Genomic DNA, 16530 nt, shown 5'->3' on the forward strand with positions numbered 1-16530 from the left:
AATTCATTGCTTTCTACAATGCAGAGATAACCTCGATTTTCGTGACCTCGGATCAAAATGCTAATGCAAACTGATTTATACATTTATAATTCTTTCATATATAAATCGATTTCTCTGAGTAGAACGATGGAAAGTGCCAATCAAATTTCATCGACTCATCTTCATTTGTTAACGACAAAAATTTTAGACGTGGAAGTAAGAAATATCCGCACAGAATTTAATGTCGTATAACAGAATTCGTTCGGGATGTTTGTTTCGATGTTAAGATTGGAATCATTTCAGTTGTAGATAATCATGTCCTGGCGTCGAAACTATCGGCGGTTTCCAACTAAAGGATGATTCTCACCATACGTTCCGTATCATTTACATATTAATACCATATTCTAGTCAACATGTTCTCGATGGAAAAGAAACTAACTAACACTTAAAATAGTGGGAATAGTATTCCGTATTGCTACCATATCTAGTCCCCTTATTGATTTGAAGATTGTGCATAGCGTAATATTCAGGGTTAGGAAAAATTACCATAACTGTAGATTATTTCAAAGTATACATTCTCCACAACTCCAATGGTTGACCCTGTATATTTCAATTATCACAGATATATAGAATTTTAACTGCGATAAAACTTTTATGAAGATGTTTTTTGATTACCCCTGTAGAATAATAATATAGAATAAACTATATTATTATACAGAGGTTATCAAAAAACGTCTTGATAAAAGTTTTATCGCTGTTAAAATTCTCTATATCTGTGATAATTGAAATATACAGGGTCAACCATTGGAGTTGTGGAGAATGATAGTAATATTTTTTATGGAACATGAAGTATGAACCATGTGTCCCACCTCAATTCATTAGTTTCCTAGAAATAGAAGTTTGAAATATATATAAATTTAAAATTCCGACAGGGAAGACGTATACAATTGAGCAACAAATAAGGCACAACCATTATTAGTAATAAATAATCGATAGTTTGACTGAAAGTCAAATTGTGATAGAAATAAGAAATATGCACCGAAAAAATAGTTTTTACTATTGAATTTATATTTCAATTCACATCAGGAAGTGTATGATATTTTAAAAAAAAAGAGCCGTTTGCCATGATTCGTGCCTTTGTTTCGAATTAACTTATTAAATTGTTTCTTGAAATTTATTTAGTATTTTTTAATTTCATGTTATATAAGAGCATAATGGATTTGGTTATAATATAATATGACAATCCAGTGTCCATATCCGCAAAAGAAAACATAGAGAAAAACATATAATTCTTTTAGCGACATTTCGGAAAATTTATTTCCTTCTCTAGACTACAAAAACAGAAAAAAACAAAATCACTAAAGCATACAGCAAACTCATAAGGAATACAAACGTTAAAATACTAAAACACTACACTATTGTCATAAAAAAATTTCATTTCTGAGAAGTTAAAATTCTAATAACTTGTAGAATGATAAAATTTTAATACAATCAGAAAATGGATAAATTCTGAATCTGAATTAAAATATCACAACAACATATGCAATGCTAAAAACTGAGAAACTAACTGATGTTTGATTCCCCCATAGTTTGTGTAATGATTATCAACTTTTTACCTTCTTATTGATTAATTCGTTAGATAATGGACGATAGTAAGCCTTTGGTAATGCTGCATGATCTATCTCAACTTTCAACACGTTTAGCATGGATTCTTCTCCGAAAAATACGAAAGTTCAAATCAATATTAATCTTATTTTATTATTAATTAACGCAAAAATAGAAGACTAAACATAATTGTTGTCGTTTTGTTGATTTTCGTTTTTCTTCCTCATTTTGCCGGTATTGTCGTTGAGCATTTGTTATTTTCGCTGAATGAATCATGACAAAATTGACATAACAAATACATTGGCATTACATTATGATGGCAGATTACAGAAATCTTTCGGTGACATCCAACAGCATTTCGTGTGTAGTATCACCCAGTGTTTGATTGTAGAATGCAGAACTAAATACTTTATTTGGGGTGGGGATAAGGAGGTGTCCATTGACCAAGGCAGAAAGAGAATCACAGATTACAGAGATTCTCTGTAATCTGTGAAGAGAATTTCTATGTCATTGGAGGTGTCAAACCTCTGGTACTAGAACGCACCCACCACCCGATTGGCGATTTCCAACAGAAATGTGGACACAATTTCGAATCTCAACCCAAATTCGAGTTTTGGTCTGGCTAAATGAAGTTTTCATTATTATTATTCTTTGAAATAATAAACCGTTATATAAGAGTTGCAGCGTTCATTCATTTTTCGGAATGTCGATACTTATATCAAAATTAAAAACGTGGAAAATTTCATGGAAGTATTAGGTATAAATGAATTTATATTTTCATCACACTCTATTCACGGGAAACTATTCGATTCGGTTGGAAAAATTCATTGTTGAAGGTTCTTTCATAGAAAACGAACCATAATTGACGAAGATTAACATGCAGATTATTTGGTTTGTAATTCGAGCTACTAACCGCTGATTACTCACACGTGTATCGTTATTCTCACGCACATGGAACATGACAGCATCGAATCACGTCAGTGTAACGTGTTAAAGCTAATATACTCAGGATTTCTAATCGATTTCTGTACGGAATGAAACTTCTCGCACAGAGAATTGTCAGGTTAATCTGATAAAGAACACCGGAAAAATGCATTTCGGTCTTTGAAGTTTTTTTTTGTTATACATTTATCCAAGAACGAATATTCAAAACTGACTACAAAAAATTTTAGCATCCCCTATTTTTTTTCTTCTGAAATCTATTGGCTTTTCTCTCCCAACATCTGAAACATAAGAAACGGAAATAGATTTTCTTGGGGAAATTCTGACTCTACATATTTTTCAGCAGCAAGAATAAAAAAAAATATTGCCTCACATAATTAATTTTAAAATAATTTTCTCACAGCCTATGGTTGGAAATTTTAACCACGTATTCTACATCAAAAATAAGCCCTAGTTTGTCATATAAACATATGTCGAGAAATGTTTCCTCTCCGTGATACGGGGTGTTAAAATTATAGAAAAAAAATGTTTTTCATTAATAACTTTCACACTGCTTGAATATATTTATGAAATTTGAGACATAGGTTTTGAGCGTCAAGGAGCACTTTTTGAATAATATCATTTCTATTCTACCAGTGGCGTCCGTACTGCAGCGAGACTAAATATTTTCAGAAAAAAAATGATAAGCCACTGGTTTTTCCGAAAAACTAAAAAATTACTATTTGAATCCTTATTTATTTTGGAGCAAATTCGTTCTCCTGACTTTTTGCTGTACGAGACACCGTTTCCGGATAAAAAAATTAAACACATTGTCATGCATGAAGAAATGGCCAAAATTTGATATGGTAGGTACATAATAATAATAACGTCCAGTTTCATAATCAAATTTAAAATCACTTTAAGCTTAATGCTTCCTTTAGTGTCATTTTTAGTAGGGTTAAAGGAAGCTTTAAAATTAAAGCTACTTTAGGTTTGATTATGAAACCGGCCGTAAGACCGTAGTAAGCCTTTTATTGCTATATCAAATTTTGGCGATTTCTTCATGCATGAGAATGTGTTTTATTTTTTTAACCGGAAACGGTGCCTCGTACAGCGAAAAGTCAAGAGACCGAATTTGCTCCAAATTAAATAAGGATTCAAATAGTAATTTTTTTTGGCGGAAAAACCAGTGGCGTATCATTTTTTTATCTGAAAATATTTAGTCCCGCTGCAGTACGGACGCCACTGGTAGAATAGAAAAGAAATGATATTATGCTCAAAACCTATGTCTCAAATTTCATAAAAATGTTTCAAGCAGTGTGAAAGTTATTAATGAAAAACATCTTTTTTTTTCTATAATTTTAACACCCCGTATCTCGGAGAGGAAACATTTCTCGACATATGTTTATATGACAAACTAGGGCTCATCTTTGATGTAGAATACGTGGTTGAAATTTCTTGGTTACGATCTGGACCGTATAACAGAGTTTATTGTAAAAAATGTTATTTATTATGAAAATATGAAGTTAAGTTATTTCTTGATTTGGTCTGCAGAAATGTTAACATTCAGGCTATTTGTTATACCTGATAATTGTTACGTGATACTTGTTAAGTGATCAAGTGTTATTTGATGCTGCATAAATCACATTAGGTCTAGCATCAACATATTCTCAAATATGTTTTCTTTCACGCGCAGGGAGACAAATACTCGATTTTTATGCCAAATTTCATTTGGGTATGCCCTGCAAATAACCAGAAACGACGGAGCTTTCGCAGCTTCGCCAATTTTATTGATTCACTTGCAGCTGGAGCAACCGTGCATGAATTTTCATCTGGCGAATTCGTGTATGTTATTGAATCCACAATGATCGGTACCTACCAATTGATTCATCTGTCTCGTTGTTCACTGAACCGTAATAACTATTCCACCGAATAATTATTACGTAGTATCACCATACTACGATATGTCAGACAATTTTTTCGTAGATCTCTCAGTTTCAGAAATAATGAATATTAAGGGTTTTCCAATAAGACGTTTCATTTTAATAGCCCGCTATTTGGGCAGCTGTCACATTTGTTGTGTTTTTTGACATTTGACAAGTAAAACTACGCCAATACTAAAAATGGAACAATACACGCGTCAACAACGCACTGAAATTGTTTTCTCTACACAGTATTTTACATAAAGATTGATGTCTTAAGGCTTTTAAAGTTCAGTTAACACAATAACTCAAACCGGTCGATCATCAGCAACGTTGTATCTTCGCTGATCGAGTCCTTGAAATGCATCGAAATGATCCGGATTTTCATCGAAACATCTTCTTCAGTGATGAGGATCATTTTCATTTCGGAGGCTACGTTAATGAGTAAAATTGTCGAATATGGTTCCGGAAAATCCGAGAATGATTGTTGAAGAGTCTGTCTATCCTCAACGTATCACTGTTTGGTGCGGTTTTTGGGCTGGCGGTGCGATTGGACCTTACTTATTCGAAAATAAGGCTGGTGTAACTGTTACGGTGGATGGATTGCGCTACCGAGCTTTGATTAATGATTTTTCATGGCCGGAATTGGAAGATATTTATGTGCCACACAAGCAACGAAATTATCGCAATTTTGCGTTTCCTGACGGTGTTATGTCTCGAAGAGGTGATCCCAAATGGCAACCGAGATCTTGTGATTTAACACTTTCTGACCTTTTACTTTGGGGCTACGTGAAAGATAAGGTCTATGCCAATGCTCCACAATCGATTCAAGACCTTGAAGATGGAACTCGTGAAGTTATCGGAGGACATACAGCCGCAAATGTGCGAATTATTCATAGAAAATTTCATGAAAAGGATATGGTGCTGCAAGTGTAGCCGTGGCGGCCATTTCACAGATATTGCTTTAGATTGTTAATAACATACCTTCCTCTTCACAATGAAATAAACATCCATTGATTTCTCTCAAAGATATACTCTTTTTTTATATCTAAATTGAACCTCTTATTGGAAAACTCGTTATTCATTAGTTTTCGAATCACTGTATACTGCAGAATGTTTTTATTCAATTCATAAGATGATGGCTTTTCGAATGAGGCAGACTTTTGATGTCAGAGCCATAGACATATAGACATGGACTGTGCCTTTCCTTTATATCTATGCATGAAATACGGTCAAAAAAAGTGACAGAGAGAAACGCACGTCGGTAATGCAGTTGTCTCTTTCTAGAATATTGATTGGTCCACATTCACCTCTATGTGAACAAAAAAGAGAAGGTAAATGCCCGACCATCATTTCTCTCTTTCTATAAAAAAAGCCAATTTCATGCTGACATTGGTAGGTCCAAGTCTCTATGTCTATGGTCAGAGCATTGATTATATTATTGAATACTCAATGGTTAGGTTAGGGCTACGTTATACCTTTCAAAGATTTTATACTAGCCACTACTACATATTATCATTTCTTTCAGACTAAAGACAAGATGCTACAAAGCTGGGCCAATTACCTGTTGGGAGGAAGCCAAGAGAGCCAAGGAACGATGGCGGAAGGGGTCATAGAGGAAGCATCACATACCCCTACATTAGACCACTTACTCAGGGGGGATATTGATGTTGAACATTCGGATGACGAGTGGGTATTAATAAGCGCCGATCACCTGGAAACCTCGGACGGTGACTTTGACGAAGTTGAGGTGACGTTGAGGAGGGTACCATCAGTCCGCGAGTTACTAACGAGGACGAGTTCTTCGTCATCTCTACATAGTAACGACATAGATGTAGAGGTGAGAAACCCGAGCTATCAGAGTATTCTGAACGTTGACGTGCCTTTTTTTTGCGAAATGCTCATTATAGGTGGCATTTTATTAGCATATTTCACGTCGATAACCAGTTTAGTGTTAACGGTAGACGATTTGTTGCTTTCTTCCGCCTGAAACTCCATTCTGTATTAATTGTTCCGTACCTCTAGAATTAAATGCTTGATGGTATTGCAATAATGTTAGCACAGTAGATCTCTCGTATTCCCATTATAACACTAAATTTATTTGAAAAAATGGTATTATGTGTAACATGCTAATCAGGTTCTTGCACCACAAGATCAAAACGATTAGGTTTTGTTCAACGAGCAATTCATGAGATTGAGATAATTTTTATGACTCTACCCCCTTGAAGACTTCAACATTCTGCTAAAAACGAAGAATTGTTTCGATAACTAGTAAAACCAAGACATTCTTGGACGAGTAATTGGTTCTTCCAAGTAGAATTGAGATTGCAATGGGCATCAACTGTTGATCAGTGAGGTTATAGATTTCAAAATTCAATATGGATCCAATTTGTTGAAGGTATTTAATAAGTCTTTATGTGCTTTTACCTTGAGAAATGACGAATGAACAAATTTTTACTGGTTTTAGCCTAGAATTCGCAAAAACGACGAAAATTCTACTACCTAGAATTTTAAACCAACATTGATTTCAAAAGTTTACGTTTTCACAAATACATTCATTATGATGAGTGCTTATGAAAAAAAATGGCGACATGAAACCTTCCAAATTAAATTAACATTGAAATTTCAAACTTATTAGTTTGAAATTTGGTTAATAATCTAAGGACCAAAGGGGCACTTTTAATGCCGAGGCTAAACTCTCTGAAGGATCGAAAGAACTTTAGACCCTTATTTTCGTTTATTTTCCTTATTAACTTTGTTGTATTATATGTGAAAAAAATAAATTTTTGGATATAGTTGAAGAGCTAAAATGAGGACCAGTTGACAAGTTGTAATATGATTAGCCGGTAAAGAATTTGTTTCTCTGGATTGCTCGTTGAAATTACTTGAGATCTACTGTTCTCATAACCAAACACTTTTGTATGTTTCTTTCACTTGCTTGTACTAAACACACTCAAGTTCCTAGAGTCGCTTCATTCTGAAATCAATAGATTATTCTGTTATGGACACTATTGTTCTTATTTTTGTATATATATTTTCAGGACGAGGTGACTCCTCGACATTTCATTTTCCTTAACATAGTTTTGGGTTCTTTCTGCTTACTGGTTTAGGTACACACATTACAGTCTGCAATTCTCGATTATTTTTCAGAAATATCTCTCAGCATATCTGCATACGACGTATTTTCGAATATGTATTAGTAACTTTTTTTTATTACCGAAACGTCAATTCGTTCGCAAATCGGGTGTGTAATATAATATCATGGAGTTGAGGACTTTTTAATACGTGTTTTACTTATCTGATTAATCTATCAAAATTTGAGAACGACTCATTGGTGTGATTTATGATATATATATATATATATATAAACTGAACAAATAAGCACATAATCAAAGAAAATAATGATAAAAGTGTTTTCCAAATACCACCAATAGTAGGGTTACATTAGCAATACATATGTATAAATAATGTATATAATATATATGGTTGTTTCTGAAACAGTAATTTTTTCATTGATTGCGTATTCAATTTGTCCAGTGTATTATAATCAGACTAATGAATTGTAGGGGTAGGGCTGATACCTATAGATAACCTTCTATATAAGAGAGGCATTGAAAAGGTGGTTCGGATCAAATTGAGAAAATTCCAAGAATTGCATACTGTAACGTAGTCCTTGGGAGCATGCACACTAAAACGCACCTTTCATAACTTTGATTCGAGGTCCTTTTGTTGAGAAAATGTTATTTAATTGTTAGATATCAAGAACCAGGGGCGATTTACTGTTTCATGACCAAGATTGCAAACAGTTGTCCATTATCCGACAAGAATTTGAATTTTTTATAATTTTTATGTATATTTATTTTGGACTATGTGTGAAAGTGAAAAAAAATGATTGGATAAAGTCAGTTTCATATTTTCATTTAACTACCCCTCAGTTCACCAACCAGGTGTTTTTTAATATCCGTAAAACGTCTACTACGTTGTGTGAAATTCACCGCAGTACGATGTTCTACCATTTGAAATATTTTTTTTGTCGTGAATTCAGCACTGCTCATTTGATTTCTGAAAAAATCATTATCTGACAATGTACAATAGGTATCAGGGGATTTTTTGATTGAATGTCAATTTAAAGGGATTGCGTGATGATCTAAGTAGAACAAATTCAAATGACAGTGGACCGTTTTTGCTTTATTTCTGATATTTACAAGGTGCTGAAATTAATTTTGAAATTCTTGTTTGCTTTGAATTACTTCTAAAATATTATACATATTTTGATAAAAATTAGGGGATGTAAAATATGCGTAGATTCATAACCTTCCGGGAAGCAAATTAATTAAAGATAAAATAATTGTATTCAGATGCATAACACCCGTCGATATTAATATGCATAAATGTTACGATCTGAATCGAACAAGTTAACCACCATTATCGAGGGTGCCGAAAGAAAGATCGTCTCGTCGTGGAAGAGTATGGTTTCGATCTTAATCTTCTCAAATACATTCGAATACACCCTCAATAATCGATATTAGAAAGTAAAAATTATGAAAGCAAAATGAATACCTATTTAATTACCTATTCAAATGATTAAATTGCACCAATCGAAAAAAATTGTAAAAAACACATTCAATTACAGTATTTCAAAAAAAATTATGTAACAACTTGAATCGAAAAAGCGGCACTACCTACCACTTTGTGCAGTACAGAGTACATTGAACTAACAGTATATCGGGTTTTAGATATTGAAAATTTTGCGTGATGAACGACCGCAAAATTCGAAAGTAATTCCTGTAATTCGCAATAATATTATCGTTGATTCTGATTCCATTAGATTGATTAGATGGATTGAGAATTAATTTCGGTACGGTGAAGAAGTGGATAAAGTGTGTGTGATTACTATTTGAAAGAGTCCTGATGTGTGAATGAAGCTTGGAATGAGGTGAAATTCAAAATTGTCTAGGTAAACCTAGTTCAACAGAACGATGCTACTAACAGGTATAGCAAGAATATTAATTTTGTGATAATTGTCAGTAGGATGTAGTGGATTGTATACACATCTCTATACTCTTCATTTAACAGCTGTCTCTGTAAATAGTGTATGATTCAACTTTATTTTATTAATATTCAGATTGTAGATTAATGTAGATGTAAGGGGGGTTCCATTGCACATAGACTAAGGTATATTTGAGCTGTTCTCGAGATTATGTATACTACAACCCACCCCCCAGTCCTAGAGTTCTATAGTCAGATTGGAGTTCCGCATTGCTGCTATAAATCGTTCAATTATTCATCTCATTGGAAATATTAATAGTATTTTCCAGTCAAAATGTTAGAATATTTGAATAGTAATGAAATAATAATAATGAGATAAGCCCAATAAGCAGTATCATATTGAGTATTTTTCCAACAGTTCAACAATGTTTTCTCGAGTTTTCAACAATGTTTAAGTTCTAAATTCGTTCGATAGAACTTATTGAGTAGGAGAATCGTTGTAGAATGGATTTAGTATGAAATGCAGTTATTTCTAGGAAAGGCTAGACTGGTAAACGATAAACATAAATCTTTTTCTATCGAAAATCCATATTCTCTCAAAACGTCAACGTTTTTTACCAGAAATAAGAAGCCCATTCGTAGGACATATACGTAAACTACAAGAGATAAATCGATGAAGTTGCTCGAAAATTAAAGTGGATATTTAAGAGTAAACTTACTTTTTGGATCCGAATTAAATTTTCAGTATTGCTGTACTTGAATAGGGAGCAGCGGCGTGTAAGATATCGTTGAGATCTCACACATGAGAAATGGAAAATGCACAGATAGATAGAGATCCTGCCTGTTACTAATGAGTCCAGATTTCCTCTGTATGAGTCTGATGGGGCAATGTTGGTGTGGCGAGAACGTGCTCAACATTTCATGACGTCAACAACTCATTCGGTGGTGGCCCTGTGTGCCTTGGAAGGCATTTGTTTCTATGGGCGCATGCAATCTTAGAATCATTATTTTGTTCATTCATCAGTACCTACATATACAAAATCATTTATTTACTTCGCTTTATATATATTATTATATGCAGGCACGAGGTACGCAAACGACAAATTATCCACTTCAATACAGCATTGTATTTATTGAACTGTTGGAGATCGACTTCTGAAATATGAGTTCAGTTTCAGTGAGAGGTTTCATTTTGATTGTTGAATGTTTTCCTGTGATGAAGAACATGAAATTAAAAGATGGCTTACTTCCAGTAGTGTAATTGAATCTTCAGAAATATTTTGCTCAATTTTAAAATAATGGTGTCGGGAAATTTTGAATGAAAATTAGCTTTTTCGTTCGCATGATTTGTCCTTTCAATTCATTGTTGACTTGAAACGAAAATCTATTCAGCCTGCGAACCTAGCACACTTAAAAGGGGGTAGTATTTGAATAAATGTTTCAAAGAACCAGAAGAAGTTTACAAAAAGTGAATGAAGGTACCTACCAATAATGTTGCCAATTCCCTAAAAAATCGTGGGTATTTGGTACTAATTTCTACAGGACAACGTCGCAATGCAAAAATTTTACAAACTAATGTTCTAGAGGTAACTTATCAACTGCTAACCTCTCCATTTTTACCTCTATATCATTTCCGAATTATGACCATTTGTAATTTGAGAGCCGTGAGGGGCTGTTAAAGTTGTTTATAATAACGAAAATCTTCCCTCAACCATCCAAAATCTATTTGGTATTGCACAATGCCCATTATTCCTTATTTCGTGAATCACAAAGCACACATTATCTTTCTTGTACCCCAATTTTTGGGATATTGGAAAGAAATCATCACTGTTTTCAATGTGGGACTCCATTATGGCTAACTTAGTAATAAGTTACAATAATTTATTGATCTTCCTTCAAGCGGGGTGACTTTGTTGTGCATTTCGAAATTTTTTCAGTAGATATGAGTGATACTATAGAAATCTTTTTGCCAAAAAAATATTTTATGATGATATAGAGGAAAATAAGAATGTGAACGTTTTTTAATACATTTTAGAATTTCCTCGTTAATGGAAACTTCTATTTTATCTTCATTATATACCTTTATAAAATATTGCTTCTTTAGGGCCTACTCTATAAAAGTGAGATAAAAGTAACGGATAAAGTTAATAACTTTGTTTTGGTTCGCACTTTACACAGTTCCGAACCGAATCGATCCAAAGTAGTTGAACAGCAATGGTATGGGAAGCTACGTGCGAGCTCACTCTGAATAAATAAATGTGCGACTGTTTTGAAGCGTTCTGGAACGAAAAAGCGAACCCAAACAAGCATAATATCTTCGGTATTCCCTATTTTGTAGAAAAATGCTCGAACAGGTTAACTTTCATTTAACCAACTTTGTTTTTTTTTTCAAATGCAAATATTAACTTTTGTTGCTGAGGTTGATTGAAGGGTTTTTTTTTCCCATCCGCTCATCGAATTTCTCGTAGTGTAAACGTGGTCAACAGTCCCCATACTGACAGTGAAACCAAAACTGAAAGATGCTCGCGTTATTCGCGATAGTTTTCGCTCTGAATTGCGCTTTCTTTTGGGCAGTGTTAAATTCCACTCAAAGCGAGTAATTTTCGTCAGAGTACCTTTGGCTAATCAAAGCAGCTTAATGAGCAGACGGCAAACACATGAATGCCATCTGCCAATTAGATCAACGTCCCTTTCTTAGGTCTTAATTCACAGTAAATCTATATGAACCCATCATTATAGAATTCGAATTTTAAGTTTTTATGTATTCTGACATACACATTACTATTTAGTGGTGATTGAATTTTCTGAAACATTACCGAACTATCCTCTCCGACAAACTCGTCAATCTCACATGAAAATATGCGTAATTTGAAATAAAAATGATATTAATTATATCTGTGTTACTTTTACTCACACTCTTTATATACTGAGCGATTACTCATTTGGTAGAAGCATGTTTCTCTACTGTTCAATCGGCGCTTTTAACTTTAAAAAATAGCTATGTCTTCTTAAAATACAAAACCTGAAGAGCCGAATACTAAAACGTCTGAATTAGATACCTACGTGGTTTTTCTAAACCAATTATAGGGAATAACACATATATTTCGGTGTAACAATAGCATCTTCAGGTGAGTTTGTGAAACCTTCCTTCTAATTCTGAATTGTCACAAAGTATCTGCCATTATTAGAATTCCATGCTACGAAGTCAGAAATACTTTATGGTTATAGAAGGGATAATTATATGCAACATTCTTAATTCTTCATCAAAAGAATTTTTTTTATAAGAAATGCCTCAAAATCATCCCTGCTTACACTTTCTTTACATGTGTGCAATTATTATTTAGTAGTTGAGAAAAGATGTACTTGTATAAATAAATTGTCCTTGTTTTCCCTTGTCTCAATAGAAAACTTATTTTTTTTCCAGGAATCATGGTTTATTACCCCTCCTCCGTGTTTCACCTCAACAGGCCCCTCCAATATGAGGATTTCTCCCTTCGAGAACTTACTCATAGAACATCCAAGCATGAGCGTTTACAAACACGCTCCAAGGAGAGGCTGCTTAAGGGAAATACTCTCGCCTCCTCCTGTAAGAGAAACAACTCCTGAACCCGAAGAGGAGGAAGATGAACTCGAGGTGCAAGAAGTTGACAATGAAGTGGCCATTGTCCGCAGGGTGATTAGGAGGCACAGGATGGAGGCACAGCTGCAGGAACGCCAGTATTCTAAATATGTACATTCAAGAAAAGTGAGTTTCACTTCATACCATAGACACAGAGACATGGACTGAGCAATGTCAGCATGAAAATGTCTTTTTTATAGAAAGAGAGAAATGATCCTCGGGAATTTACCTGTCTCTTTTTTGTTCACATAGAGGTGAGTGTGGACCAATCAAAATTCTAGTAAAAGACAACTGCATTCCCGACGTGCGTTTCTCTCTGTCACTTTTTTTGACCGTATTTCATGCATAGATATAAAGGGAAGGCACAGTCCATGTCTATATGTCTATGCTTCATACTAGCTTGCTATAGTTACAACTTTAGAACATAGATACATGGAATGCACATTCAGTGCTACAAATGAATGTTTTGTAGTACACACATTCGATGTTTCTCTGTCTAGCGCGACACTGAAAATTGATGTGACACTGATCTCCGAAACAAATGTCTCAATTGTGATTGGTGACACTATTTCACTCCAGTCTTTGAAATGTTTATTTTCCATTCCATGTATCTATGTTCTGCGGCTTTATTCTCGTTATTGTGAAACGCTACTGAGTTAGCAAAACGTTCGCAAAAAATTCATTCTCGGTTTTTCCTTATTTGACTACGTTCGGCCAGTAAACACCGGTACAGAGCGAGTAGAACTAGAGTTTTATCACAGATCAGCTAGGGCTAATGGAGCCGGTACAAATTGGCAATTTTTGAATGAACGAATGACAAATGTCAACCACAAAAATTTGAGTTTGAATGCAATTTGTTCGAAAATGTATATGAACAGATAATTCTTAGTGTGGATTGAACGGAAATTCTACATTTTTATGAGTAGTTTGTTTATAAGTTGTTTTTTTATGGTTTGTCTCGTTTCATAACCCTACTTCTACACAAACTCCTTTCGCGCCCCACCTTGGGAGCTGGGGCTCTTAGAGTTGATTCCGAAAACTCTACTCCGTTTAGAACGAACGACAACTATTGACACTTTTTGTTCTGAAACTGCGTGCCCGAACGACTCGGAACAAAAAGTGCTGATAGAGTCTACTGGCCGAACGCACCTTTTGTAGAATAATTACGCTACTCTTCATGTATAATTCAGTGGTTTGTCATGCAAATGGCAATCACTTTTTGTGCCTTGAATAGCTGAACTTATTGTTGCTGAGTATTAGTAACATATCAAGATACCCAGCGGTTCATAGCCTATTTTATTCAAGGACACATCAAAGTGCTCCCTACAAATTTGCGGTGTCCATATTTTACTTGTGTGGATATAACCGCGATGGTTTTTTGATATTATATTATTTCCCTAATTGAGAGGAGAAAATTATGAGTTGGTAGGTATATTTTGGGCTAGTGACAAGCCACTATTAATCAGAGAAAATGAAAATATCGTAAATCTTGCGAAAAGCATGACCGGTCCTTGCGACAGACTGCACTGCTTGAGAATCGCTTTGCTAGTTAGTCAACATCAATCGTGACTGTTCTTTTTCAGAAATAACACGATAAAGCAGAGAGTATTTAAATGTTCGATGTTTCACAAATTTAAGGTGCGTTCGGCCAGTAGACTCTATCAGCACTTTTTGTTCCGAGTCGTTCGGGCACACAGTTTCAGAACAAAAAAGGCGAATTTTGGCGCTAGTGGTTATCTATGGTTAGGTTGTAGTTACTTGGGTAACCACATTTTGGCGATGATAACCATCTAACTATGACGTTTCAATGACGTCACAGTAAGTTAACCACGTAACTACACGTAACCTTCCTCTTGAGTAGGGTTAAAGCATTGAACTCTATGGAGTTCCCATAGAGTTCAATGGGTTAAAGAGTATGGTATGTAGTTCTATCTCCTTTCAATGAGTGAAATGGAATGAATTTTAGTGCCATAGATTCTTAGCAGAGACGCACAAAACACAAATAATAGACGTTGGTAGCGGGATTCACGAAGCACAGAACACACCCATATTCAAGGGAAACTTCCCTTCTATGAAGTAAACAGCGATAGTTTAATTTTTTTTGCCATTGGTGGATCCATCACAACACATACATATAACAAATTATAAAATACTACTACTGGAATCTATAATGCGTATTGAATTATGAAAAAAGAAAGAGGTAAGCAAAAAACAGCATTTGGAGAGGCACCAGTATACACCAGCTAGGTTAAACTAGTTAAAGAATATTTTCTTATTATTCTTCTTGTACATCTTCTTCAAGAAGGGTCTCTACCCTCCAAAATTTTATTTTTATCGAAAACTAACCAAACAAAACGTACAGCTGTGACTTAACAGCTGATGACATAAATGTCATCAGTAACTATGACGTCAGAGATAACCATAACCATAGTAAGCTGTGGTTACAGCGCCAAAATTCGCCTAAAGTGTCAATAGTTGTCGTTCGTTCTAGACAGAGTAGAGTTTTCGGAATCAACTCTATGAGCCCCAGCTCCCAAGGTGATAAAACTTTAGTTCTACTCGCTCTGTACCGGTGTTTACTGGCCGAACGTAGTCTTAGATACATAGACTATGACTATAGATAGTCAGAGAATTTTGACAGTTTGTTTTGTTGCTGGTACTTCACGTTGTCGAGTTACCTGTCACAACTTTCAATTCTTCATTATGTTCCAGATTCAAAACCAGAAGGCCAACAAGCCCCTGAAGAAGGCCTATCTGGAACGCAACAATAAGGCTCGTGAAGTCAACTGCCGCAACCAGAGGCAGAGACGAGGGGAGCGGTCTCAAGGGCCAAACCGCTCTCGCGCCAACAACAACCGCAAGTGCTGAGGACGAGATGTCTTCTATGATCTCATTTTAACCGTAACAATTTTCACAACACGTTCAGAAAATTTTGTTGACTGTTCATATTTTGATTTTAATTCTTAAGAAAACTGACATCCAGCACATTTTTGAGTCATTCGTTTTGAAGATGATAATATTGTAATAATGGTAAATGTAGCAATAGTGGTTGTGCTGCATGAATCGATTTCACATCGCATCATCACAGATTTTTTTCAATTCATAATTACAATTCGAACGAAAACAAGAAAAAATTTTATACTTTGCATGTAGATGAGTGTCGGAGTATTATCATCATATTCAATATTAATTTACTGACCAAAGATTCATATTCACAATATCACAATAACTGATACATGTAAAAAAATATCAGTGTATAATACTTAGAATATCGATATTGCAAAATTGAAATGAATTTTCATTCATTCATATTTTTTTCTATGTGTCCTAGAAAAATATCTGTTTATCTTATTTCTATTGATGGAAGAGCCAGTATGATTTTTGGATCACTTCAGTTTAATATAAAATCGTAGAACTTGATTTTCCTTCATCTTAAGTACCCTTTTGTGTTATAACAATTCGTAAGGTTTCTTCAGAAGACCATGAAGTTGCCAA

General features: G+C 34.5%; 1 protein-coding gene across 5 annotated transcripts in view; it reads left to right on the plus strand.

The window, feature by feature from the left end:
• The window catches only part of LOC123316308 (tumor protein p53-inducible nuclear protein 1), a 64668-nt gene extending 48213 nt beyond the window's left edge, over positions 1-16455 (plus strand). For all 5 annotated transcript variants that reach the window (XM_044902334.1, XM_044902342.1, XM_044902319.1 and 2 more), the window contains 3 exons: positions 5956-6267; positions 12841-13161; positions 15748-16455. In XM_044902334.1, the coding sequence (XP_044758269.1) occupies positions 5968-6267; positions 12841-13161; positions 15748-15903 (777 nt within the window). In that variant the 5' untranslated portion in view covers positions 5956-5967 and the 3' untranslated portion in view covers positions 15904-16455. The remainder of the gene's footprint in view (positions 1-5955; positions 6268-12840; positions 13162-15747) is intronic.
• Positions 16456-16530: the final 75 nt, after the last annotated feature.

Source organism: Coccinella septempunctata, chromosome 1 (genome assembly GCF_907165205.1).
Source record: "Coccinella septempunctata chromosome 1, icCocSept1.1, whole genome shotgun sequence".
Classification (NCBI taxonomy): Eukaryota; Metazoa; Arthropoda; class Insecta; order Coleoptera; family Coccinellidae; genus Coccinella; species Coccinella septempunctata.